The sequence below is a fragment of the Bos indicus x Bos taurus genome, chromosome 15, assembly GCF_003369695.1.
Source record: "Bos indicus x Bos taurus breed Angus x Brahman F1 hybrid chromosome 15, Bos_hybrid_MaternalHap_v2.0, whole genome shotgun sequence".
NCBI lineage: Eukaryota > Metazoa > Chordata > Mammalia > Artiodactyla > Bovidae > Bos > Bos indicus x Bos taurus.
This window is the reverse complement of record NC_040090.1, coordinates 28,816,760-28,842,863: the sequence shown is the minus strand read 5'-3', so window position 1 is coordinate 28,842,863 and position 26,104 is coordinate 28,816,760. Positions and strand designations below refer to the sequence as shown.

At 52.2% G+C, this 26,104-nt stretch overlaps 1 protein-coding gene across 1 annotated transcript in view; it reads left to right on the top strand.

Moving 5' to 3' along the window:
• The window catches only part of DGAT2 (diacylglycerol O-acyltransferase 2), a 32,512-nt gene extending 9,596 nt beyond the window's left edge, over positions 1–22,916 (top strand). The window contains exons 2-8 of the mRNA XM_027562855.1: positions 4,790–4,918; positions 11,035–11,142; positions 11,512–11,582; positions 17,666–17,870; positions 18,433–18,607; positions 19,409–19,611; positions 21,557–22,916. Of these exons, the coding sequence (XP_027418656.1) occupies positions 4,790–4,918; positions 11,035–11,142; positions 11,512–11,582; positions 17,666–17,870; positions 18,433–18,607; positions 19,409–19,611; positions 21,557–21,711 (1,046 nt within the window). The 3' untranslated portion in view covers positions 21,712–22,916. The remainder of the gene's footprint in view (positions 1–4,789; positions 4,919–11,034; positions 11,143–11,511; positions 11,583–17,665; positions 17,871–18,432; positions 18,608–19,408; positions 19,612–21,556) is intronic.
• Positions 22,917–26,104: the final 3,188 nt, after the last annotated feature.

Sequence of the window (26,104 nt, the reverse complement as noted above, 5' to 3'; positions counted from 1 at the left end):
GGCAGGGGGCTTTTCTCTGGGGGTAAGAGAGCTTCTCTGGGCTTCTCTCTCACAGCTCTACTCCCTCTGTCCTTCCAAATCCAGGAGCTGGGTAAAATAAATGGTGAATCAGTGGTGCCCTGGAGCAGCTGTTTGGATTGGTTACTGAAAACTTCTCTTCATAGAACAAGTCAAGTTATTCTATTACTGCCTTATCTTTCTTCATGAAAAAAAGATATCTGTAGGAAGTGGGTTCTGCTCTTATCATGTCGAGGTTAGGGGGAACGCATGCTCAAAGAAGGAAAGAAAGACTCACTCCCCCACCCATTACTCCATCTCTGGGGTCCTCAGTGGTAAGCCTGGAGGCCTTCCTGTGTGGCAACTCAGTTGCAACTTGAGCATCCTGGCCTTCAGCTGCCTCTGGGACTTACAGGTTTGTTCATTCATGCAGTAAACCTCTATGAGCTCCTTTTCTTGTCGGTCTGACTGGGCTCCGGGCACATGAATGAATCAGGTACCGTCCTTGGAACTTAAGAGATGCTGCCTGAGGAGGATGGCCAAGGAGGTAGATACTGGCTTCAGTGGACTGATGCTGAGATAACGTGTAGAGTTCAGTGTGCCAGCAAAGGCTGGGGAGCGGTAGCAAGGGAGCAGGTTGGAGCTGAGATTTGGCCAAATGTTGAGGCTGCCTGCCAGCCCCACCTAGGACTGTGGACAGTTGGGTATGAAGGTGGTGGCAGTGTTGGCATCTGATTGCAGCACTGGCATCCACACCAGCCACCACTGAGGCAGAAGAGATGCTGACAGCTGAGTGGTGAGGGCTGGACCTGGGAGTGCCCAGCTGAAGCCTTGCTTCCCATCTGCCGAGCAACTGTACTAGGGCTGTTACAAGGTGGTGAGCATCTAGGTGGTGTCTTCAGGAGGGTGGGCACTGGGGTCCAAGCAGTCAAAGAGATCATAGAAGTCATCTTCCCACCACCATTTTATATATGGGGAGCCAAAGCCCAGACAGGGGAAGCAACTTGGCCAAGAGGACACAATGATACAACTCGGACAAGAACCCCCAGGCCTGCCACCACTTAATGTACTGCGCAAGGTGCCTGCCCCTCACCTGCCCCTCTGGAGGAATATAGGCCACGCATTTCTCCTGTCCCCTCCCAGCCTTCCCCCACTTTCTTTTGGGGAGAAGAGAGAAGGAACTTGGGGAGACCAGCACAGGAACAGAACGCTGGCCTAGAAGTTAGTCTTGAATTGAATCCAGTTTTGCCACCCTCTAGTCAAGTGACCTTGGCTATATCGCTTCCTCAAGCCTTTCTCACCATCAAAATGGCAATGATGATGCCAAACTCACAGGGCTGGTGAGAAACCAGAGTTCCTGAGGAAGTACATTGGAAGCTCCAAAGCTGCCTGTCACCCAGCCCTGCAGAGAGCCGAGGTGGAGGATGGGGGCCTGAGGAATGGCCAGAGCAGAGATCTGCTCTTTCTTTTGCTCAGCAAACCTTGCTGAGTGTTGACTCTAGGCCAGACTCTGAGAGGCCGCTGGGTGGATCAGACTCAGGCCCTTGGGCAGCTCTTAATGTGATGAGAGTGAGCTTGTAATCAGCAGCTGGTACAAGGTGAGGGGCTGTGGGAGCCTAAAAGGAAGATTCCCTTCCTCTCTTATTTCTCTCTTTTGCTGGCCTCTCCCACCTTCATCTGCTGACAGGTTCTCTCCAAGATCAGTGGGGGCTGGTGAGATGGCTCCAGACAGTTCCACACTTGCATGGCCTTACAGTCAATAATCCCAAAGAAGGAAAGCCCACCTCTCTGAAGGCTTACCTATTTGGGTTTTGAAGGACAAGCTGCTTTATCTCATTGTCAGGGGGTCATCAGGTGGACAAGGCAAGCAGCAGCTTTCTAGGCAAGGGAGCAATGACTGGATACTCTTTAAATCCATAGGGGCTTCCACTGGGCCTGTGGTTCAGCATCACGGACAGGCCAGCTCCTGGGGCTGGGCTCTGTGGTCAACCAGTCAGGATGTTCTGGCCAAGAGGCAGCTGAGTAATCTCGGGCCTGAGGGACACAGAGTGGCCTCCCTGCTCCCCAGGCAGCCCCACGTTGTGCCGCCCAAGGAACACCAGCCCCTCCTCAGTGGACTTTGCATTTCCTACTTGGTTGCAGAGCGGGCTGCGGGCAGGAGTTGGGATGGGGCAGGGAGGATAGACTGAGGAGGCTGGAACAAGCCTGGCTCTGGGGCTATGGGAACCCTTCAGGCCTCTTTTCTATGTGGATAATCTGCTGAACAAGACATTTTGCATTTCCTGCACCCTGACGTTATATCTAATTGCAAGAGACCTGAAATAACAGATGGATTTGGATTAGGAAACAAGAATTTTTCAGTTGTTTCAGTGGGGGATATGTCACCAACATGGACTTACTGTGTGCACCCCCACCCCCAAAGCAGGAGAGCTCCATGTCGTGAGTGCGGCCAGTTGGTTGGCCCTGACCCAACAGCAGAGGCTAGACAGCAAGTCCTTTCCTCAAGCACTCTTCACAGTCCTGTCCACAGTAGGAAGTGGTCAAGTGAGATTATGTCTGATGCCCTTCCTTCCATCACCCTTTTTCTCCAGCCCAGTAGAAAGTGGAGGCCCCCAGCTCCTCCTTGCACACTCCCCACCCCAAACTTACCCTACCTGAGACTTTGGACTAAGCAGATCTCAGTTCAGTAAATCCAGGCTGGGGCCCTGCATTTCTAAACAGCTCCCAGGGTGGACTCTGAGTAGGGAGGTGCTGGAGAACATTCTATCCTCTCTGCAGCCAAGGTGCCTTGCCTGCTCCAGACCAAGGGCAAGGGACTCACTTGCCATGACCCCTGCTTGCCTTCACTCCACACAGCTAGGAGGAAGAGCCAGCAGCTAGGGGTCCCTTAGACAGGGGGTTCAGGCCTGTGCTTGGCCTCACTTCCCTCCCTCCTGTACTCACCCAGGACTCTCTCCTCACTTCTGAGCACAGACCACCCTTGGACTTGCTGTGTCCCATGGGTAGAGCCCTTTGTATTTGGCATCTGCTATGCCCTGAATCCAGGTCCCAGCCCTGGCTGGGTAGCCCTGGTCAACTCAGTGCTCCTCTCCTCAGCCTCCTAGAGGTCCAGATGGACTGTACCAGAGGACCCCAGAGGGCTCTCAGGCTCCAGGATGGAGTGTTGAGAAAGGGTGGAGGTGGAAAGGGCTGTGATGGAGGATATATATGTTGAGAGCAGAGGAATGTCATGTGCCAGACCTCTGGAGTTCCTGTGTGGACCAGCCTCTTCATTTGCTTTGGTGAGTTCACACACCACCACCTCCACCCCAGGTATGGCTGCTCCTGAGTACCCAGTATGTGCTGTGTCTTGGATGTGGCAGTACACCGTTGAGGTCGTGCCTGCGTAGTGAGTGGAACCAGGGTTTGCACTGGGATCTGACTCTTCTGCCATACCCCTGGCTTCCCGCTCCCTCTGCTCCATGAGACAAGGGGAGGGGAACAGGACTGAGGAGTCTGCCTTGAGTCCTGGTGGTTATCTCTGTGCCTCCTAAAAGTCAGAGTGATTGTTAACTTTCAGCAGATGAGTGCCATATCCCCTTCTAAACCCCACTGTGAGCTTTGTTGCTCTGCAGATTTTAAAGAAATACAAAGGCTTGCACGTAAACCCCTAAACCCCTCTCCCTCCCACTTCTGCTGTAGGCCAGGGTGAAAGGTCATGAGACCCTCCAGGACAAGATTGTGGCTCAGTGAGGAGCCTTGCAGAGTGGGTCGTGTGAAGGAATTTGACCAGCACAGTCAGTGAAGATGTGTTGAGCGAAGGGCATGCAGTTGGGGCTCAGCACGTGTGGGGTTTGAAGGGGAACAGTCCTCTGGCCCAGCTTCCAGAAGGAGAGGGGCTGTGTCAGGAACCTTGGCCATGCTCTTCCTGAGCGCTGCCTCTCCTGTAGTCACCAGGCTTTCTCGTCCCTCTGTCCATCAGCCACTGGAATCTAAGACTTCATCCTGGGGGCACAGCCACAGAACCAATTAACTGAGCACATCTTGGCTGAACTTATAGGCTTGGCACTTGCTTGGTAGCAAACATAATTGCAGCTCTCAGTGTCCCAGGCTGCCCAAAACTCAGTGGCCACTGGATCCTCTAGGGAAGCAGAGGTTCCTGCCCAGTTCCTCTCTGAGCCCTGGGCTTTGGGTGCTGAGGTGAAGCTCGAAGTGTGAATTCCCCTGAAGGTGGTATTGATGGTGTTGGGCAAGGGCAAGAGGGCTCAGCTCCCTGGGAGAGGGTATTAGTCCTGGAGATAAAGGGGTGGGGGTGGCTCAAGGATTGGGGTGCTCAAAGTACACTTGGAGGAAAAGAAAACATTACAAACTGGATGTTGGCCCTCTGTCCCTGGCCTCACAGACCCAGATAGCAAAGGTTAAATATTTGTACTAGATCCAGATAAAGGAAAAGATAGGGGTTTGACTGGGGTAGAGGTGAGGAATGAGAATTGGAAACTATGGCAAGCCTCCCCCTCGCCTCTTTGGATACCCTATTTGGTCTCCAAAATGACCCTTTGTGGTGGGGGGGGGACATCATTCCCACTGGGTATATATAGAAACTGGGGCAGAGGGAAGTGCAGCATGTGAGCAGCCCAGAATTACAAAACTGTGGTGTGACAGGGCCGGGATGCGAGCCCAGGTCCGTCTGATTCTTTGGCCTGTGCCCCTCTCATGTCTAGGAAGGCGTCTGTGGGGAGGTGGGCTGGTGTGGGGTACTCTGCAGCTGCAGGGAAGGGCGGACAGGCTGACATCTGTCTTCTGTCTGTCACAGGCACTGGCTCCAGCATCCTCTCTGCCCTCCAGGACCTGTTTTCTGTCACTTGGCTCAATAGGTCCAAGGTAGAGAAGCAGCTCCAAGTCATCTCGGTGCTACAATGGGTCCTGTCTTTCCTCGTGCTGGGTAAGCTGGGGCTCAGAGGGTCAGGGCAGGCGGGGATGTTAGAGAGCTGAGGGGTCCTTCTTGGTCCCCTATCAAGTGCTGTACCCCAGGCAGGCTTGGGGACTCAGTGAGATTCAGTGGGAGGTGGTGGTATGGTTCCCATTTCACAGATAGAAAGCCCAAGTCTCAGAGAAGGTGAGTAACTTGTCCAAAGTCACACAGATTTGAGTCTAGGTCTACAGGACTGCCCCCCCGCGCCACCCCCAAAGCATGTGCTGTTCCCACATGCCACCCTGCCTCCCAACAGACATTTTCCTATAGGCACGTTGCATTGTCTTAGGCTGGTCTGGTCCTGGGATTAGTCCCAACTCGACTACACATAAGCTCTGTGACTTTACACAGGTTCCTTGAACCCTTTAAAAATCAATTTACTCACTTTGGATATGAGGAAAAGGCTGCCACACAGGCCACACAGGGCCTGGGCCGGTGGGGGTGGTCCCCAATCTACGGGAGCTACTACTGGGACATACCCTCCAAGCTCCCCCCGCCCCAGCCTCACCCACCCGCTGTTGAACACTGCCCCCAGCTGCTTCCGCAACCCGCTCAAAGCTTCTCCTTTCCTCTCTTGACACTGCCCACGTTAGTGCTTGAGTTGCTTCTTCTGCAAGTCCGGGTTGGTGCCACTGTTTCCTGGGTTGCCATCCAGACCAGGATCAGGGCACCATGGGTTGTCCAGGAGGAGGAAGGGCCCCTGCCTGAGCCAGGCCCTGCTCCCCCAGCAGTCTCTCCTCTTCCCCAGGGCCAGGTGTCCCTTCCCCAACATGTCAGGGCAGACACACGTGCTGCTGAGCCTCACCGAGTACGTTCCAGTGCCCGAATGAGTCCCTCTGGGTGGCCCCCTCTTCAGGGTTGTTCAGGCCTATAGGGATTATCAGGAGTTACCATGTCAGTGCTGAGCCGTCCTCCCAGGAGGCTTGGGGGCCTCTGAGACCACATTTCCAGAGCAGCAGCTGCCCCTCCCTCCCTTGGCAGGGCAGAGTAATGGAATGGGGGTGCTAGTTATTGAGCCCCTTCAGTAGATGTGAGCTCAATCCCTGGGTCAGTAAGATCCCTTTGAGAAGGAAATAGCAACCCACTCCAGTATTCTTGCCTGAAAAATCCCATGGACAGAGGAGACTGGTGGGCTACAGTGTAAGGGGTTGCAAAGAGTCAGACATGGCTGAGTGTGCACACATTCATGCACACACATACACACACAGTGGACTAGGCTTTCCACTTCATAGGTGAGAAAATGGAGACTCATAGAGGCTCAGTGACACTCAGAGATGGTGAAGCTCATTAAGTGGCAGAGTTAAAAATTAAACAGGAGCCTGGAGTGCTCACCAGGGAGCCCAAAATCAGCGTGCCTGGTCTGAAATGGCCAGTCTTCACTGTAAGACCCAAGAGTGGGCTTTGGGGGCCTAGGAGCCCCTAAGACTAGATAGAAAATTCCATGTGAGACTATGTTCACGTTTTTCTGGATGAAGGGCAGTTGCTATCCTCAGATTTTTACAGAGGCACATGGACCACTATCTCCTGGAGTTTGCTCAAAATCATGTCCATTGAGCCGCTGATGCTATCTCACCCTCTGCTGCCCTCTTCTCTTTTTGCCTTCAGTCTTTCCCAGCATCAGGTCTTTTCCAATGAGTCAGCTGTTTGAATCAGGTGGCCTAAAAGTATTGGAGCTTCAGCATCAGTCCTTCCAATGACTATTCAGAGCTGATTTCCTTTAGGATTGACTGGTTTGATCTCCTTGCAGTCCAAGAGACCCTCAAGAGAGTCTTCTCCAGCACCACAATTCAGAAGCATCAGTTCTTCAGCACTCAGCCTTTTTTATGGTCCAAGTCTCCCATCCGTATGTGACTACTGGAAAAACCATAGGTTAGATAGCATCACCGATTCAATGGGCGTGAATCTGAGCAAACTCCAAGAGATAGTGGAGGACAGAGGAACCTGGTGTGCTACAGTCCATAGGGTCACAGAGTCAGACCCGACTTAGCGACTAAACAACAGCAATGGGCCTTAACAAGATAAAGGAACAGTGGTCTAGGGAACAGAGCAGATTAAACTGGCTCCCTCAGGGCTCAAACTTCCAACTTGGCCTGCCTGGCCAATTTTTAGAATCCTGGAGTAGAGAGCACCCCTCTGTTTTCAGATAAGAATCAGGCACCCAGTGAGGGCAGAGCCTTGTCCAGAATCACATAAGAAGGAAGTGACAGGACCAGTGCAAGACCGAATGGACTCCAGCCTCCAGGCCCCTGCCCAGTCTGCTGTACCAGCTCCCTTCCCCCTCATCTGCACCCAGAAGCCACCACTGTCCTATTGTCTTAGTGGGTCAGAGCTTGGCTGATGAGATGCTGAGCGGCTTGTAGAACCCCAGACTCCTGTAGCGTGCGGCAGGGACTGCCCCGAGCTTGACTGATCAAGTCTAACCACAGCCCGGAAACCGGCCCAGCATCTTCCCGAAATCCTTGTGTAGGTGGGCGCCAAGCCTGCATGGACGAGCAGGTCTGCCGAGGTGCTGCTAATTACTGCCCTGAGCAGCCCCAGCCACTCCCTCCCACTGCCACCCATATCTGCTGGCAGAGGCTTGCCTGGCGTTGCAAAGGATGCTGTGGCCCTGTCAGCCTCCCTCTGGAACAATGGAGTGACTCTGTGCCACCATTCCTGTGCCACGGGTCCCCCTGGTATTCTGGTTAAGGCTCTAAACCTTATTCATTCTGAGTTTTTATTTATTTATTTATTTTAATCTCAGTTTTATTTATTTATTTATTTTTTTACTTTACAACATTGTATTGGTTTTGCCATACATTGACATGAATCTGCTATGGGTGTACATGTGTTCCCCATCCTGAACCCACCTCCCACTTCCCTCCCCATCCCATCCCTCTGGGTCATTCCAGTGCACCAGTCCCGAGCACCCTGTATCATGCATCAAACCTGGACTGGTGATTCATTTCACATATGTAATTTACATGTTTCAATGCCATTCTCCCAAATCATCCCACCCTCGCCCTCTCCCACAGAGCCCAAAAGACTGTTCTATACATCTGTGTCTCTTTGCTGTCTCACATACAGAGTTATCGTTACCATCTTTCTAAATTCCATATATATGCGTTAGTATACTGTATTGGTGTTTTTCTTCCTGGTTTACTTCACTCTGTATAATAGGCTCCAGTTTCATCCACCTCATTTGAATGAATCAATTAGAACTGATTCAAATGCATTCTTTTTAATGGCTGAGTAATATTCCATTGTGTATATGTACCACAGCTTTCTTTATCCATTCGTCTGCTGATGGACATCTAGGTTGCTTCCATGTCCTGGCTATTATAAACAGTGCTGCGATGAACATTGGGGTACATGTGTCTCTTTCAATTCTGGTTTCCTCAGTGTGTATGCCCAGCAGTGGGATTGCTGGGTCGTATGGCAGTTCTATTTCCAGTTTTTTAAGGAGTCTCCACACTGTTCTCCATAGTAGCTGTACTAGTTTGCATTTCCACCGACAGTGTAAGAGGGTTCTCTTTTCTCCACACCCTCTCCAGCATTTATTGCTTGTAGAGTTTTGGATCGAAGTCATTCTGACTGGCGTGAAATGGTACCTTATTGTGGTTTTGATTTGCATTTCTCTGATAATGAGTGATGTTGAGCATCTTTTCATGTGTTTGTTAGCCATCTGTATGTCTCCTCTGGAGAAATGTGTTTAGTTCTTTGGCCCACTTTTTGATTGGGTCGTTTATTTTTCTGAAGTTGAGCTGCAGGAGTTGCTTCATTCTGAGTTTTTAAATGCATAATACAAAACAATTGGATTTCAAAGGAAGCCAATGGTATTAAAATATAAACACACACGTATTAAATCAGATTCCACATATAGTGACATTATTTTTTGTTACTATGTTAAATAAAAAGATCTAGCAGCAGCCATAAAGACTGCTAAGACTACTGCAGTCTGGGACGTTCATAAATGAAGGAAGCATTGCATTTCTATAAGAGATGAAGGAACATTAAGATGTTATTTTTTTCCCCCATCCAAGTCCATGGATCTCCAGATTGGACACTTAACTGTGTAGAAGTCTTCTTCCCACATTATCTCATGTAATCTTCCCAACACACTGTTGGAAATGGAGATTCAAGGATGGGCCGTGGCCAGTGAGCCAGCAGGACCCCAGCTTCATGTAAGAGCATGTCCATGCTCTTCATGGGCCTGACTGCTGCCTCCCTGCATTGGGCAGCCATAGGCTGCCCGCTCATGGGCTTTGAGGAGCAGTTCTGAATCACGAGCTTGACTGTGTTCTATGGGGAGGGGTGATTGTAAAGGTAAGTCCTGAACCTTCTGCATGTGGAGCCAAAAATTGTTTACATCTCCTGGACCCGAGGGGACTGGGTGGGGGGCGGGGTTCCTGCTGCAGTCCCTTGCCCTACAAGAATGGACCAGGGAGCCCCCTGTTCAGAGGACTGGGCTTAGTCTCTGAGAAAGGCAAACTTATGTGATGGATTTAGCTCACTTTTGCTCAATAAACCTTTCCTGTGGTGGTTGCTCGGAGAAGGCAATGGCACCCCACTCCAGTACTCCTGCCTGGAAAATCCCATGGACGGAGGAGCCTGGTAGGCTGCAGTCCATGGGGTCGCTAAGAGTCAAACACGACTGAGCGACTTCACTTTCACTTTTCACTTTCATGCATTGGAGAAGGAAATGGCAACCCACTCCAGTGTTCTTGCCTGGAGAATCCCAGGGATGGGGAAGCCTGGTGAGCTGCCGTCTATGGGGTCGCACAGAGTTGGACACGACTAAAGTGACTTAGCAGTAGCAGCAGTGGTGGTTGCTGGGGCTGGAGAAGTTTGTCTGACCTGGTTCCAGCTCCCAGGGAGCCCAGGAACTGAAGGGCCTTCTGATGGAAGGAGTCTGCTGGGGGAGGCAGATACCAGTGCGACAGCTGTGGACACACAGGGCTTAGAGGGAGCAGGGCCCCCAGCTGAGAAAGTCCGGAACTAGAATGCAGTCTCCAGACTCTCCATCTGTTCTCTTTTCCTCCTCCCAGGCTGCCTCAGCACCAGAGTAAGGACAGTGGCAAGGGATTCCCAGCTTCCCAGAGAGCCCAGACATTTAGGCAGTGCAGCCTGGGGCTCCACCCGCTCTGGTCCTGGTGCCCCTCAACAGAGTTAGGGCTTTGACAGCAGCTAGGTTTCCAGGCTGCTCAGATCCTAACCTGAACCTCACAACCCTGCCCAGGCCCACCTGGAGCATCTATCTAGCCTCTGAAGGCACTTGGATACCCTGTGGAGTCTAGGGGGCTTGTGACCCTTTTTCTAGGCCTAAGAAAGGAGACCAGGGGCAAACCACTCAACAAGGTGAGTGACTGTGTAAGTGGCCCTAACTTAAACATTGCCATTCACCAAGCTGCCTCAAGTACTTCACAGCTGGCCTTTAACAGGGTTTTGTTGACTCCAGATACTTAGAGCCCCATCTTCCCCATCTATGGTGTCACACTCCTATGGTGGTCCTGAAAACCCGGACACCTGACCACTCTGTGTTTACTACCGGTCCCAAGATAGTTGTACCATTTTTAGCTCCCTTGGCAAGAGGCTAGCTCAGGAGCTTAGAATGGGACTGGGTTGCAGATGACAAGGGATCACCATTTTCCTGCCCTTTGGCTCTCAAGACAGTGATTCAGCCCAAGTCCTGAGATACAGAGGCACTTGGCAGGTCCCTCCCCTCATCCACAGTCACTCTGGTGGGCACTCAGGTGGGGAGAACACGCAAGGAGGGGCAGAAAGGACAGCTGTAAGGCTCTGAGTTAACATCCATCACCTATGGTGCTGCTGCCCAGACAGCATGGAGCCCAAGTGCCTCTTGATGCTAGGACAGCCCATCAGAACGTAGAAGATGAGGCTCATGTCCCGGTGAGCCTGCTCCTCTCAGGAACATCTTTACCCCCCTCCCCACCTCGCCCTCCCCATGGCCCTCTGCCCAGGGCCCCAGCTGTGCCTAGCTTAGGGCCACAGTAAACGCTCAGTCACCTAGTGACCCTATGTCCAGAGGGTACTAAAGCCCATGTCGGGAGCACAGGCCTGACCCCGGACCATCTGCCTTTCCCCAGGAGTGGCCTGCAGCGTCATCCTCATGTACACATTCTGCACCGATTGCTGGCTCATTGCCGTGCTCTACTTCACCTGGCTGGTGTTTGACTGGAACACACCCAAGAAAGGTAGGAGCACGGGTCACCCTGCCTGACCCCCGCCCTCGGGACACTCCCTCCTGCACAAGCTGAAGTTCCTCGTTGTGGGTACTGCCCCTTCTTGAGTTAGCACCTACTGCGTGAATAGTGTTGGGCTAAGCCTGGGCATGGTTCTGAAGGCAGAGGAGTCTCTAAGGTCACCATCATGCTTCTCTCCGGAGCTCACACTCAGTGCCGGGTGTCCATAACGTGAGGGAATGAACATGGAAAGGGGTTTGGAGGGGGAGAATGCTGCCTAGGGTGCTGGTCACCTAGCTCAGGGGTCCACACTGGCTCTGCGTGAATGTCACCCTCCCCCACTCCTACTCCTTCTCAACACTGTGTTCTGTTCCCTGGAAGGTGGCAGGAGATCACAGTGGGTCCGAAACTGGGCTGTGTGGCGCTACTTTCGAGACTACTTTCCCATTCAGGTAAAAACTTGCAGGTGTTATCTTGGGAGGGTGGGAATGGATGGGAAATCTGAAGTCAAGCCTTAACTTACCCATCCACAGCGATCATGTGTGCAGGGTTGAACAAGGTGACATCTCCCACTATGAGCATCTGTCGATATTCTACCCTACTTTATGCAGGATTTGAGGCAATTTAAGATACATACATATAATTCTGTACCAGGTAAAAAGAAAAATCAAGACTTGGAGGAAAACATACTAGTAATTCATCCATAAGTGTCAACAGAGTTGCAGTGATTGAACTTCATGATCACCTCTGAGCCTCCTAGCAGCCAAGGCAAAAAGGGAAGCATGCTAGTTATTGATCCCCATTTTCAGAAAGAAAGAACCTTCTTTGTTCCTTGGCTAAACAAGACTTCTTCTAGCATTTGGATCTAAAAGCTGTTTCAGACACTGAGACCCTGGGTGATGTAAGGAGCAGGAATAATAGTAGACACTATGGCCGTTGCTTGTCTGCTTTCAGTGAATATTAAAGTCATAACTTAAAATGGAAGTGACTGGGAATTCCCTGGTGGTCCAGTGGTTAGGACTCAGCACTTTTACTGTTATGCCCCAGTTTATTCCCTGGTCGAGGAACTAACATCCTGCAAACTGCATGATGGAGCCAAAAAATATAAAAAAGGAAGTGATTTATCAAGACAATACTAAGGTAGTCCAAGTTTATCTGGTCTGAACCAAGATTAGCAATAGGTGTGAGGGGCTTTCTTTCCTTCTGAAGGTCTTACAGAAATTTCACCTCTCTCAGCCAGTCGTGGGTGGGTCACCAGGGGTCCTGGTCATGGGAATAAGGGGCCAGAAAATTTGGTGTGCAGTGAATGAAGAGTGAGAGTCTCACTGCTGAAGTGCTTGGGAAAGGCTTCTGAAGGTGCTGCTCCTTGAACCCCATCCTGAAGAGAAGCAGCACTGAAGGGGCAGGGAAAATCATGAGAACACAGCACCTGAGCTTGAGCAAGAAGCCTGGGATGGGGAGGATGGGGAGAAGGTGGAGGGGAAGGGAGGACTTCTATTCACTGGGAGCCTTCTCAGGGGCAGCGCCTTCCCCAAGGAGTCTCCTTTAACTCTCGCTGCACCCTGTATGGCAGGTATTCATTTTATCCCATTTTTACAGAAGAGGAAACTGAAGGTCAGAGAGCAGCACAGCTGAATGAGGCTAACAGGGAACTGAGCCAAGACTCCAGCTGTTGTCTTGGTTCAAGTCTGGACACTTCCCACCACAGCACACTACCCTCCTATGCAGCAGAGCTCTGGGAGATACGCTTGGACAAATCCTTGCGCTTCCCTCAGGCTTGGAGGACAGAGGCAGGAGAAGCAGCCCAGTCTGACCCTGGGTGAAGCTGAGGTTGTCTCCTCACAGACAACCAGTTTAGACTAAGTTGATCTCTGGGTATCCTTCCTCCTGTGCCACTGGCTGCTCCCACACTGGTCTTCTGAGCATCTGTCTTCTCTGGGGCCAAAGTCAAGGTCCTGACAAGATAAAAAGTGGCTTGGTCTGGCTTTCAGTGCCATTCTTTCAGGCCCCTTGCCGGTGGTCTGCAAGCCAGGTTGGTAGGGCCGGGGCATCCAGGCCCTGGTGCACGTGGGTGATGCTGGTGGATGGTGGAGAACTCTGGCAGAATCCTGAAGGCTTTCCCTGCAGGGGAGAGACCTGTCTAGGCAGCTCGCCCGGCACCCCAGCCCTGGCACATCCCAGGTGCTGAGGTAACCCGGCAGAAATCAGTGGAGTCTGAAGAATGGAGAAAGCGTGTGTGAATGTGGGAGTGTGCATGACACAGGGTGGTGTGTGTTTGCTGTTGTGAGTCAGCGATTGAGGCATCCTGGCCTGCTGCCTGGGGGAGGTGGTCAGGTATCCCTGCATTTTTGTGCTGCACTCAGTATTGTAGGGGTGGCACCCCGGGCTGGCTCCCTCTGCCCATCCCAGCCTGGGCCCGGTTTCCACAGGACCTTTGGGGTCAGGGTCCCTGCTCCTCCCTTTTCTGGACCCTGTCTCTCTGGCCGCAAGGAAACCAAGGCTGTTGTTGCTAGGAGGATGTTGCCTCATAGGACCCAACCCTCTCATTTTGAAGGTGAGGAAACTGAGTCCCACAGAGGGGCAAGGACTGGTCCAAGTTGCGCAGTGATTCCGTGCCGGGGCTAGTGTTAGAACCCGGGGCCCACGCTCTTTCCCACTGAACTCCTACTGCCTCTTGCTCTGGGAGAGATGCAGTCCAGGTGTGCCCCGCTGGGTTGAGCCCCACTTCACGGGGCTCCCTCCCTCTGCTGTGCCGTTGGGGATCCGGGTTAAGGTCCTGCCCTGTCCCTCTGCTCTCTGGCCTCTGTTAGTGCACTGTAGTCCCTGTGCACTGCTGGGCTCTGCTGGGCCTGGGGATGCATTTGCCTGGGCCCTGCCCTTGCTCTTCTGATGGATCCTGCTGGGCTTTGTCGCTTTCGGCACATGGGACTATGAGCACGCTTTCTCAAGCCCACTAAGCCTCATTATCCTTATCTGTAAAATGGAGCTGTTCACATGCCAGAAAAGTGGTAAATTATGTTTCATTGTGAGGGATTATGGACTCTTTCTCTCTGCTGGGGCTCTTTCCTTGGGGGCCCCAGAGTTGCCTGCCCCCCAGGAAACCTCTTCAAGGCTGATAGCTCCCTCCATCCAGAACAGGATGACCTGATGACTGTTGGTCAGAGCTGGGACAGACAGGTACCCTTTCCCACTGATCTCTACCCTCCCAGAAGAACCAAAACAAAACCCATGTCCCTTGTCTCACCTCTGTTCCAAGAAGTCTGCTGGGGGTTGGCTCCACATGGCCCAGGCGAGCTGGCCCTGGGAGGGGCCCTAGGTCCTGCCAGAACCAAAGCCAGGCTGAGCCTGAGGTCTCATGCCTCATCCTGGGCTCTGCCCTTGCCTGATGGCGGTCTTGGCAGAGTCCCTGACCCTCGGGACCTCAGGCTCCTCTTCTGTGCAGGGAGGTTTGGCCTTTGTGAACTGATGTCAGGATTGATGGAGTCGTGTATGACCCTTCTGTTCCACACCCTTTTCCTGGCCTCTTGCCAATGGTTGGGGCATGCTCTCTAACTGTGCCCACCCACCTATACCTCCCCACATCCTTGTCGGTGAAGGTCTTTGCCACCAGAGCTGCTCAGCTGGCCCAAAAAACATCCTTTCTCCCAGCAGAGGTGGGGCTTATGTGTTCACTGCCAGCCACCAAGACCACTGGCTACCTGGAAGAGGAGTGGGCAGTGCCTGGTGATGGGCAGGGTCTTTGGAGAAGAGACTAGGAAAGACTCTCTGAGCTTACAGTCACTTATCTGTCCATCTGCCTGATTTCACAGATGGACCTACTGAGGCCCAAAGAGGAGGAACTGTCCCAAGGTGCGAGGCTAGTATAGAAACCAAGGCAGTGTCTGCCTCAGGGCCCGTGTTCTCATTCCTTCGTTCCTCTGCCCCAGTGCCCTGCTACGTGAACTTAGGCGAGTCTCTGCTCCTCTCTGGTTCTGAGTTTCTTCCTCTATAAGGTGCCAGGCTGGGACAAAGCTATCTGACCACTGTGCCTGCCAGGGAGAGACAGGGTGTGAGGAGTGACTTGCAGGCTTGTGTCAGCCAGCAGGCCTGGCCTGGCCAGCGCTTGGGGCTGAGACTTTGCCATTGGAAACAGTCAGGAGACACGAGATCAGGTGCATCAACAGAGCCTTCATCAGCACTGCCCTTCCTCCTCCCCCCGAGGGGACACTCTGTCCACCCAAGGGGAGGAGTGTGGCACGAAGTCAGATCAAAGCCATATCAGGTGCCTGCACTTTTCTGGGTGCTGCACCGGGAACAAAGAACCTGCACTCTGCCGCAGGACACCTCATTTAACCAGATAGAGGCTTGGGGTGCAGAGAGGAAATTATTTAAGGGACCAGCTAGGGCTCCGCCAAGTGGCCCATCTGTAGCTCAGGACCGGGGAAAGCACAGCTGGGTGGCCAGGTCTAGAGGCAGGGAAGGATCCGCTGTGAGCTCCCTGGGAAGCAGCAACTCCTTTCTCTGGGCCTCAGTCTACCCCACGATCGAAGGAATGCCCAGATCAGGGCTCTTCCCGCCCACGCTGTCCAGCAGGTTCCTGGGCCTGGCCCTCAGCTCAGGAGCAGGTTTCCATCGCAGTACTGGCTGCCTCCGCTCTCACCTCCATGCCTTCCTCCTCTATGGAGACTGGCATGAGGTGCTTTTTCATTCTGGCTTTCCCGAAAGCTAAAGTGGTGGGCGCAGCTGCTCTCAGGGGCAAAACCCCAGAACCACCGCCTCGTGGAGCTCGTGTCAAGCTGCATCCCCACCGGCTGTGGATGCAGCTGCTGCTGCTCCCCTTTTATGTGGTGGGCAGCTGGAGATCACTTGGGGTTTTGAGCAGTTTTAATCTGCTCAACAAAGGCAACGAAGGAGGAAAGAGTACGAGTGTCCCGAGCATCCGGGCACACAGCACAGGGGTTCTGGCTCACGCTGACATGTCCTGGTAGTTGCAGAGCTGGGAGGTGTGCCAGCTACCTTCACTCCCATCCCCTTCTGGCCTCCATTGCCTGCAGGTTCAGGTTTCAGTTTCCTGGAGACCAGTCACCAGCACCCCACCCCCTCAAGTTGAGCACGAGGTCCTTCCCTAGGCCAGGCAGTTCCCAAATCCAGCGTCATAGAAGCCCCGGCCCTTGCTCTTCTGCTGGTAGCAGGGGACTCTGCTTCCAGCTGGCCCCAGCGCAGGGCAGGGGGAGCCTTGAGGCCCTGCTGGTAGGAATGTTACCAGCAGCCTGTCTCCAGAGGCAGGGCAGCCCACCAGACCAAAGTGGTCCTACCCTCTGACCCAGGAGCTGTATTTCTAGAAGTTTGTCTTAAGAATGCAAACAGACATGAAGACAAAAATAAGATATCTATGGAAGCATTATTTCTGAGGGAAACTATAGAAGCTTTTCAAAACTTTTTATCAGTGTAGGCTGGATAACAATCCTATTCATGTAGCACAGCTGTGAGAAGACATGTTACTGAGGGATTCTGATAAGAAAAAAATAGCTTTGACATGCTTGGGAGGTAGTTATATAAAAGTCATACCAACCATATGACCTCAGTTTGGGGATTTTTAAAAAAGAACATGTGTATTTGAGTAGGAAAAAAACTCAACATGTCAGAGTGGTTTATCTGGAGGGAAGTATGACAGGTTTTTTATTTTCTTCTGACTTTCCTGTATTTTTAAAATTCTCTGATTATTCAGTATTTTTCTAGTTGGGAAAAAAGTGATGTTTTCTGAGCAGAATGCCCATCCTCTCCATCCCGCCCAGCACCTTCCACCCCCTTGGTGTTCCCTGTAGTGCTGGGTGGGTGCCTCTTGGTGCTCAGGGATTAGGGCAACTTAGCACTGCCCACCCCACTGTCCAGGCCGCCAGCCCCAGGGCGGGGGGTGGGCCCGAGGAAGCCAGTCCTCAAGACCATCCCAGGACAGCTTTGTGGATAGCACCTCAGGTCAGCCACCCCAGCTGCACAGCTGACCTCCCCACCCCCACTGTGGCTGGCACCAGGGCTGTGACTCGTCCTTGTCCTTCCTGCATCGGAGCCTGACCTGAGTTTGGCTGCCTGGGAGGAAGTTTCTGTTCAGGCCAGATGCTCTGTTCCTTCTCTGGCCAAAGTTAGGGACTTGGACTTTACCCCGATGGGAGCTGGACATCCCTGTTTATCTGAGAGTGACAGAGATTTCACTGGGCTTTTAGAGCAGTCACTCTGGCTGTGGTGAGGGGGCTGGGCCCAGAGGGAGGGAATGCAGGAGGCTGGCAGAGTGCAATTAGAGGACTTGGTGTGTTTGGCTGGAAAAACGGGGAATGAAGAAGTGTCTTACTCCCTTCCCAGGGACTCGAAGTCCAATGGTGACTTTCAAGTCCCCAGCACTGAGGCCCAGTGACGAGAGTCTGAGGTCTAGGGGGCGTCACTCCAGTCCTTCAGACCCAGACTCCGGGGAGCAGGGCACGCCCAGTGCTTCCCTCACCTCTGGGTGTTCCCCGGTACCCCTTCCTGGCCAGTTTGCTCTGACCCAAGGTCTTCCCTGCAGCTGGTGAAGACACACAACTTACTGACCAGCAGGAACTACATCTTTGGGTACCATCCCCATGGCATCATGGGCCTGGGTGCCTTCTGCAACTTCAGCACAGAGGCCACAGAAGTAAGCAAGAAGTTCCCTGGCATAAGGCCCTACCTGGCCACGCTGGCCGGCAACTTCCGGATGCCAGTGCTGCGGGAGTACCTGATGTCTGGAGGTGAGAATCCACCTCTGAGTGCCCCTGTCTGAGCCTCTCCATTGGCCAGGAAGCCAATCCACTGTGCTCTAGTGCCTGGTCCTGTGAGATGTGGCCAGCCATGGCCTGGTGTGTCAGGGCTGAGCGAGAGAACTGTTCATATGATCTTCTGGATTCAACTAGCATAACGTCATCCCTAGGAAACCTTCTCTGACCCCTTTTTCTGGGCATCCCCAGGCCCTGTGCTGCCCTTTGCACAATCTGATCATTGTCCATGACTCTCATGTTCTATCCACCTTGATCCCCACCAGCCTGACTTACTGGGGTTTCCTGGCACCACTCAGCAGAGTTAGGACCTCAGGGAACGTTTGCCAAATGAATGCATTCCGTAAACAACCCTGTGTCATCCCCATTTTACAGATAAGTAAGCTGAGGCTCAGAAAATAGAATGACTTACGTGGGGCTGTTCTTCTAAGTGGCTGGGCTAGGTCTGGGAACCAAATCCAGGGCTCTGTCTATATTTGACCACGTGCAGAAGGTAGGAAGTCCATCCCTGACTGTGTGTCCCCCCTCCACTCCCCAGGCATCTGCCCAGTGAACCGGGACACCATAGACTACTTGCTTTCAAAGAATGGGAGTGGCAATGCCATCATCATCGTGGTGGGGGGCGCGGCTGAATCCCTGAGCTCCATGCCCGGCAAGAATGCAGTCACCCTGCGCAATCGCAAGGGCTTTGTGAAACTGGCCCTGCGCCATGGGTGAGTGCGTCTCAGAACACGTGTATGCACACACATGCCCACACCCCAGCCACAGCTCTGCTCAGCCCAGGTCAGCAGCTCCTTGGCTCCTGGAGGCAGGACCCATATTCTAGGAAGGCAGAGAAGGGAGTTAACCATCCATGGAGAAGGGGATGTTGGAGACCAGAGGTTCAGGCCAAGGGTGGCTGGGTGGACAAAAATGCAACCTGAGTCTCCTGGGCCCCGGCAGGTGGGGTGAAAGGCCCATCAGGCCCAGAGGCAGCATTGTGTGCTCTATGCCAAAGCCTGTCACACAGCTCGGAGAGCGGAAGGCCAGGAAGGAGAATGGTGTGTGGCTGGAAATATCAAGGAAGGCCTCTTGGAGCAGTAACCCTGAGCACAGGCAGAGAGGAGCAGGGCAGCTTGGGTTTCTGTGACCTTTTCTAGAAAACCAGGGGCACATTCTGTGTAGCCACCTGTTCAGCACATTTCATTAGAGCACATTTACTTCTACCGCCCTGTTGAATCCTGCAGAATTCTGCAGGAATGCCATCCCCATTTTCCATTTCAGAAAATCGAGTGAGGCTAAGGGGCCTGGTCAGGGCCACGTTGTAAAACCCTGACATAATCCCTACCGGCCAACAGGGGCAGGGGGCCTGCCCTCATTTGGCCCTGGGGGGACATGTGGTCTGGGGTCCCCCAGGTGACTCTTGTACAGCCCTGAGGGAGGGCAGTTTGGCTGGTGTCTGGGGCCTCTGGGGCTGCCAGGAGGGACGGAAGCCAGTGATTGGGCCAAGACAGACCCTGGCCTCTCTCTTCCAGAGCCGACCTGGTTCCCACCTACTCCTTTGGGGAGAATGAGGTGTACAAGCAGGTGATCTTTGAGGAGGGCTCCTGGGGCCGGTGGGTGCAGAAGAAGTTCCAGAAGTACATTGGCTTTGCCCCATGCATCTTCCATGGTCGAGGCCTCTTCTCCTCTGACACCTGGGGGCTGGTGCCCTACTCCAAGCCCATCACCACTGTCGGTAAGCTCCCCTAAACTCGGGTGCCACAGCTAGTTTAGTGACAGAGTTAGGATTCAAATCCAGGCCCCTGGCTCTGATGTCCGTGCTCTAAACCATGAGGACATGGACCTGTTTGGGTGCTGATAGTAGTGATGGGTGTGGGTGGGAGATGGGGCATAGTTCCATTACCATGAACCAAGCTGTCTGGATGAGAAAGCAGGACTCAGCAGTTCTGTGTTTGCAGATCATGAGTCTATCAGGGAAGACCCCCTTACAGTAAAGACCCGACAGGGGGTGTGAGATGGATGTGCTCTGGAGGGTCCTAGTGGATCTCAGGGAGGAGTGACTCTTACACTCTTGGCCGAATAGGAATTATCCAGAAAAAAAGAAGAGGAAGAGGCTTTTTGTCAGAAACAATAGCCTAAATGAAGTTCTCACAGCAGGATCGCATAGATTTTTGAGGAACAGAAGGAAGTCAATATGACTGGAGCAGAAGTCTATGAGAAGTGGAGCAAAAAACTGGCTCCACCTCACCCCCAGCCATGCTGTGTTGCTTTTATATGAGACAATTTAGAGGATTCCAAGGAATTATCTATTGTAGGAGTGTGTGTGTGTCTGTTAATGGTTCACAATCCAGAACTCACACAAGAGCATGGAGGCCACAAGCCATGGACTTCAGAGGCCAAAGCTCACGTAAATACTTTGAGTTGTTATCAGGGCCAGAAGTTTTGCTTTGTACTTTTTTCAAAGAGATCAACTTCCTGCATTTTAAATCCCATGACCCAGACTCACCCTTGACTCTTGTTATACACCATACCAGGTCTGATGTCTGTGAGACAGCAGGAACATTTCCATGTACAGGGTGGCTGGAGAAGGATAGGGTCTGGTGCCCAGGGTGAAGGAGTTTGCTTTTCACCTTAAGAATGGAAAATTGCTTGAGGGTTTGGGGGAAGGGAGATTCAGATTTGCATTTTAACGTGATCCTTCAGTTCAGTTCAGTCACTCAGTCATGTCCGACTCTGCATGATCCTTGGGACTCCTGAATAGAAAAGGAGTTATAAAAGGCCTGTTTGCTCAGTCGTGTCCATCTCTGTGACCCCATGGACTGTAGCCAACCAGGCTCGTCTGTCCATGGAATTTTCCAGGCAAGAATACTGGAATGGGTTGCCATTTCCTTTTCCAGGGAATCTTCCTGACCCAGGGATCAAACCCACGTCTCTTGCATCTCCTGCATTGGCAGGCACATTCTTTACCAGCTGAGCCACCAGGGAAGCCCTAGAAAAAAGAGTTAGAAGGGACAAAAATGGAATACACAAGACCAGTCCAGAGTCTTTTGTAGCAGCAGTTGGCTTGGACAGAGGGAATAGCAGCAGAGATGGAAGAGAAGTGCATGAACTTGGAAGAAATTTCAGAAATAGCATTGATAGGACTTCAGGATGAGCTGGGTACAGAGAGGAAGCAGGAGGATGACAAAAAATAAAATTACACATGGATTTGTGAAAGTGGTCCCTTTCTCCTGCCCTTAGCACAGTTCTCATAGCATATCGCATTATTGCACAGAATCCTCAGCAAAGCCCTGTAAGGAAGGGTCCCCCTGTGATCAGTGAGGAAACTAAGGCTCAGAGAGGCAGTGACGTGCCCAGAGCAGGCAAAAGCAAAGCCATTCCTGGATCCCACACCTCTCACGGGAGCTCCCAACTAAGTACTTCGAGCAGTGAGCGCAGCTGGACTTGATCCCACCTGCTGCTTAGTGGCTAGGTGGCCTTGGGCAGGTCCCTTCCCATCACCCTGGGCCCCAGTCTTCTTACCTTTGAAAGGGACAGCCTGAAACGGAGCACTTCCAGCACAGTTCCTGGCGCGTGGCTGGCTCGTAGCACAAGGTCACCGCCAAGAGCATCACGGTGAATGCCCAGGGAGGGTGGGCCAAACGGCACTGACTGACCAGAGGCCTCTGCCCTCCCTGCAGTGGGCGAGCCCATTACCATCCCCAAGCTGGAGCGCCCGACGCAGCAGGACATCGACCTGTACCACGCCATGTACGTGCAAGCCCTGGTGAAGCTCTTCGACCAGCATAAGACCAAGTTCGGCCTCCCGGAGACCGAGGTCCTGGAGGTGAACTGAGCCTGTCTGCAGGGGCCAGCTTCTGGGAGGAACCATCTGCAAATCGTTTTCTACCAAGTTCTCAAGTGCTTTTTGTTCTGTAAATTTGGAAGCATCATGGGTGTCTGTGGGTTATTTAAAAGAAATTATAATAATTTTGTTAAACCGTTACAATGTTAGGTCTTTTTTAAGAAGGAGAAAGGGAATATTTCAAGCTCTCTCAGTTCCAGTTTGTCCTGTTCCAGGTGGGCGCTGCCACATCTGGGCCTTTATGGTTTCACAACCCCTCTTCTCTCCTCCCCCAAATTACAGAGAAAATTCAGTCCTGGTTAACTGGGGAAGAAGGACAGTCATTAGTGACTCGGGCCAGTTAGATTATTTGCCCTTTGGCCCTGAGGGATGAGGGGCAGAAGCCTCCTCTAGTACAAACATCTCTATGCCCAGCTACCCAAGGCTTGACTGCAGGACTAAACCCTCTTGCCAAGGAAAGACACAGAGGAAACAGGTGTTCCCATGTTGAAGAGTGCAGGGATAAGCACCTGGAATATTCAAGCTTGATTCTCCTTTCTGCCACCCCCATGGCCCCAGTCTCTGAAATCTGAGCCTGGACTGGCCTCCAAAGAGAGGATCAGGGTGGCAGTGTTCCTGTGCTGGAGAATGGAGCTGTCCAGATGAACCATCTCTTGGGTTATCAAGCCCCATCATGTTCTGGTTGGAGTGACTGGTTTTCCTCAGGGGGCTGATGACACAGACCCAGCACAGACCCTGCCTTGGCCTGCCAGTGGCCTCGCTTTGCTTAACCCACATCCTCAGCAGTGGATGCGAGGAAGGGGTCCCCTTTCCTGTTTACAGAGGGGCCTGAGCAGTAGACTGGTACCAGAACAGAAGTTCCCCGAACCCAAACCTCATATATTTGTGCCTTTTCTGAGAGGGGGGCCAGGGGGGACAGCTAGTACTCTGTGTACTCTGCTTTCTCTTGATGAGATCATTATACCATGTCAGACTTTCGTATATTCCTAAATGGATAAATGAAAACAAGTGTCCTCTATGAGTTATTGTTAGGGTCACATCAGCATCTTGCTGCTGATGATTGGGGAGACCACTGCCCCAGCTGGGCTGCCTGCTAAGCCCTCTCCCACTTTCTCCTTCAGCCCACATGGCCCTTTGTATATTAGTTATCAATTGCTGTGTAATAAATTACTCCAAAACTTGGTGGCTGCAAACAACATTGTCTACAGTTTCTAAGGGTCAGTAGTCAAGGTACAGCCTAACTGGGTCTGCTTCAGGGTCTCATACAAGGCTGCAGTCAAGGTATCAGTTAGGCTGCAGTCATCCCAAGGCTCATCCTGGGGAGGATCCACTTCCAAGGTCATTCTTTTGACGGCTGGTGGGATTCACTTCTCACTGGCTTTGACCGGAGGCCATTCCCAGTTCCTTGCCACATGGGCCTTTTGATAGAGTAGCTCACAGCATGGCAGCTGGCTGCATCAGAGAGAGTAAGCAAGAAGAACCAGAGTGCAAACAGAAACATCAGTTCAGTTCAGTTCAGTCGCTCAGTTGTGTCTGACTCTTTGAAACCCCATGGACTGCAGCACACCAGGTTTTCCTGTCCATCACCAACTCCCAGAGCTTACTCAAACTCATGTCCATCGCGTCGGTGATGCTGTCCAACCATCTCATCCTCTGTCATCTCCTCCTCCCACCTTCAATCTTTCCCAGCATCAGGGTCTTTTCCAATGAGTCGGTTCTTCACATCAGGTGGCCAAAGTATTAGAGTTTCAGCTTCAGCATCATAGAAACCATAGTCTTCTATAATCTAATCTCAGCAGTGACAGCCTGTCACTTTTGCCATATTCTTCTTTAGATGGAAGTCACTACACCCAGCTCATACTCATGAGGATTACACAACACAGTGAACACCATGGGGCAGGGCTCACCAGAGCCCCCTTCACAGCTGCCTTCCTCCCCTGGGAAAGGCTATTCTCCTGCCGTAAGGTCCTGGAGTAGCTGAGCTAGGAAGGTCCATATGGATCACTCAACCATGCTCCTTGCTTCTGGCCTCGTTGTACCACAACTAGGGCCTGGCCTGCTGGCATCTAGTGATTTCATGCCACACCTGGATCGCACAAGATGCTGGCTCTCTGTTCTAATTCCATTCAGTTCAATGAGTACCAGATACTTTGAAATCTTTCCCACTTGAGCTAAGGGAACTTCCCATTTTCCACTGCCTAACACCTGTCCTGGGGCTTCCCGGATGGCGCTAATAAAGAACCTGCCTGTCAATGCAGGAGACGTGGGTTTGATCCCTGGGTCTGGAAGGTCCCCTGTAGGAGGGACTGGAAGCCCACTCTAGTATCCTTGCCTGGAGAATCCCAGGCACAAAGGAGCCTGGCAGTTTAGGGTCCATAGGGTCGCACAGAGTCTGACACGACCGAAGCGACTTGGCATGCACACATGCAATGCCTATCCCAACATTTACCTCAGGGACCATTTCTCTTTGCCAGAAGCTGTGAGCTTGGGAGCAGAAACAAACGCTGGAAACAGCTAAGGATACTCAGAGTGGTCAGAGCTGTGACAGAAAGGCCCCTAGTCCAACCCTGGTGGTCCTTGGTGAGCTGGGGCCCCAGCCTGAGCTGGGACTTAATGGGTGACTGGAAATTTGCTAGGAAGGGCAAAGTGGCCAAGTGCAGACCAGAGAGGCTGCTGATCTGGACCACCTAGAGGTGACGGTAGGGAGGTTTGCAAGGGGCTTCTTATGGAAGGGCAGGGAACTGGCTTCTCTGGAGTGTTTCCGTGGGGAGGCAGGCAGGGCAGAGAGGAGGTGTCCTGGAGGGGCCAACAGAGACTGGATTCTGTGGCTCCAGGCAGGTCTTAGGCCTCAGGACACTGAGCCTGGGTTAGAGAACACACATTTACTTTAGGATCAGGAAAAGGCCTGTTTTCTGATGTATCTCCCATACCAGCCCCAGCCTGAGGCTAGCCATGACCCTCAGCATTTGGCTTCAGATGAAGCTGCTGCTGCAAGTCGCTTCAGTCGTGTCTGACTCTGTGTGACTCCATAGACGGCAGCCCACCAGGCTCCCCCGTCCCTGGGATTCTCCAGGCAAGAACACTGGAGTGGGTTGCCATTTCCTTCTCCAATGCATGAAAGTGAAAAGTGAAAGTGAAGTTGCTCAGTCGTGTTTGACTCTTCGAGACCCCATGGACTGCAGCCTACCAGGCTCCTCCACCTATGGGATTTTCTAGGCAAGAGTACTGGAGTGGGTTGCCATTGCCTTCTCCATCAGACTAAGCTAGGCTACCCCTATAAACACAGCCCAGTATTCTCAGCATTAATTTTGTGAAGATTAAATACCTACTCTGCATCAAGAAACTCCACCATCTCTACTTAAGAACACGAGCAATAAGGAGGCTGCAAATGTTGGAGGGGCCATCTTCACCTGGGGCAACGTTTGGTCAGCCCTCCATATCCATGGATCCTGCATCTACAGATATGTAGGGCCAACTGTATTACTGTATTTTTTATGAAGGAGTATCCTCAAATGTTATTCTTTTGGGGGAGGGATTGGAATAGGGGTGGCAGATCCTATCATCAAGCCCCTGCAAATGGCAAGGGTGTCTGTCTAGCAGTTACCTGTGCAGAGCAGAGGCTAGCCTCACGCTAAGCTGTGTGTGGGGTACTCTAGGTAAATGCTCTGAACATTGCCTTGGGCTGTTACCTTAAGAGAGAGAGCTGGAATCTCCTTTTCCAGAAGACCCACTGCCTGTGGACGGCGGGAGTGGGGCTGTCGTCTCAGTTGTTCAGTTGCTCAGTCGTGTCCGACTCTTTGCGACTTCATGGACTGCAGCACGCCAGGCTTCCCTGTCCTTCACCAGCTCCTGGAGTTTGCTCAAACTCAAGTCCATTGAGTCGGTGATGCCCTCTGCCTGAAGGTCAATTCCAAAGTTCTGCTTGTTGTTCCCAGATATGGCCACTAGGGGGCACTGAGGCTAGGTCTGAGACAAACGCCGCCCAACTTCCTTCCTTCCTTCCTTTTTGAATTTTGACACATCCCCGGGTTGGAGCTAGAAGCCAGAGATAAGTAAAATCACACTCTCAAAAGCTCAGAGATAGCAATTTAGCATTCATCATGAGCAATTCCTCCTAATCTGAGAAACTAGGACCAGAGAGGCCAACAGACTTGCTCCTTATCACTCAGCAAATAAACATTTGCGAAATGCCTCCCCGTAGGAAATAAACAGCTTCCACATTCAATGTCCCCTGTACTTAGGTGCTTGTAATATAATAAGAGAGGCAAAGACATACGTGAAGCACTTATCTTTTAAAAAACCTTTGCCTCTTTTTATTTTCCCTGTCTAGGTTCTAGATATCTGTATTGCCCACTATCAGCAGAAACAGCCTCTGGACCTAGTG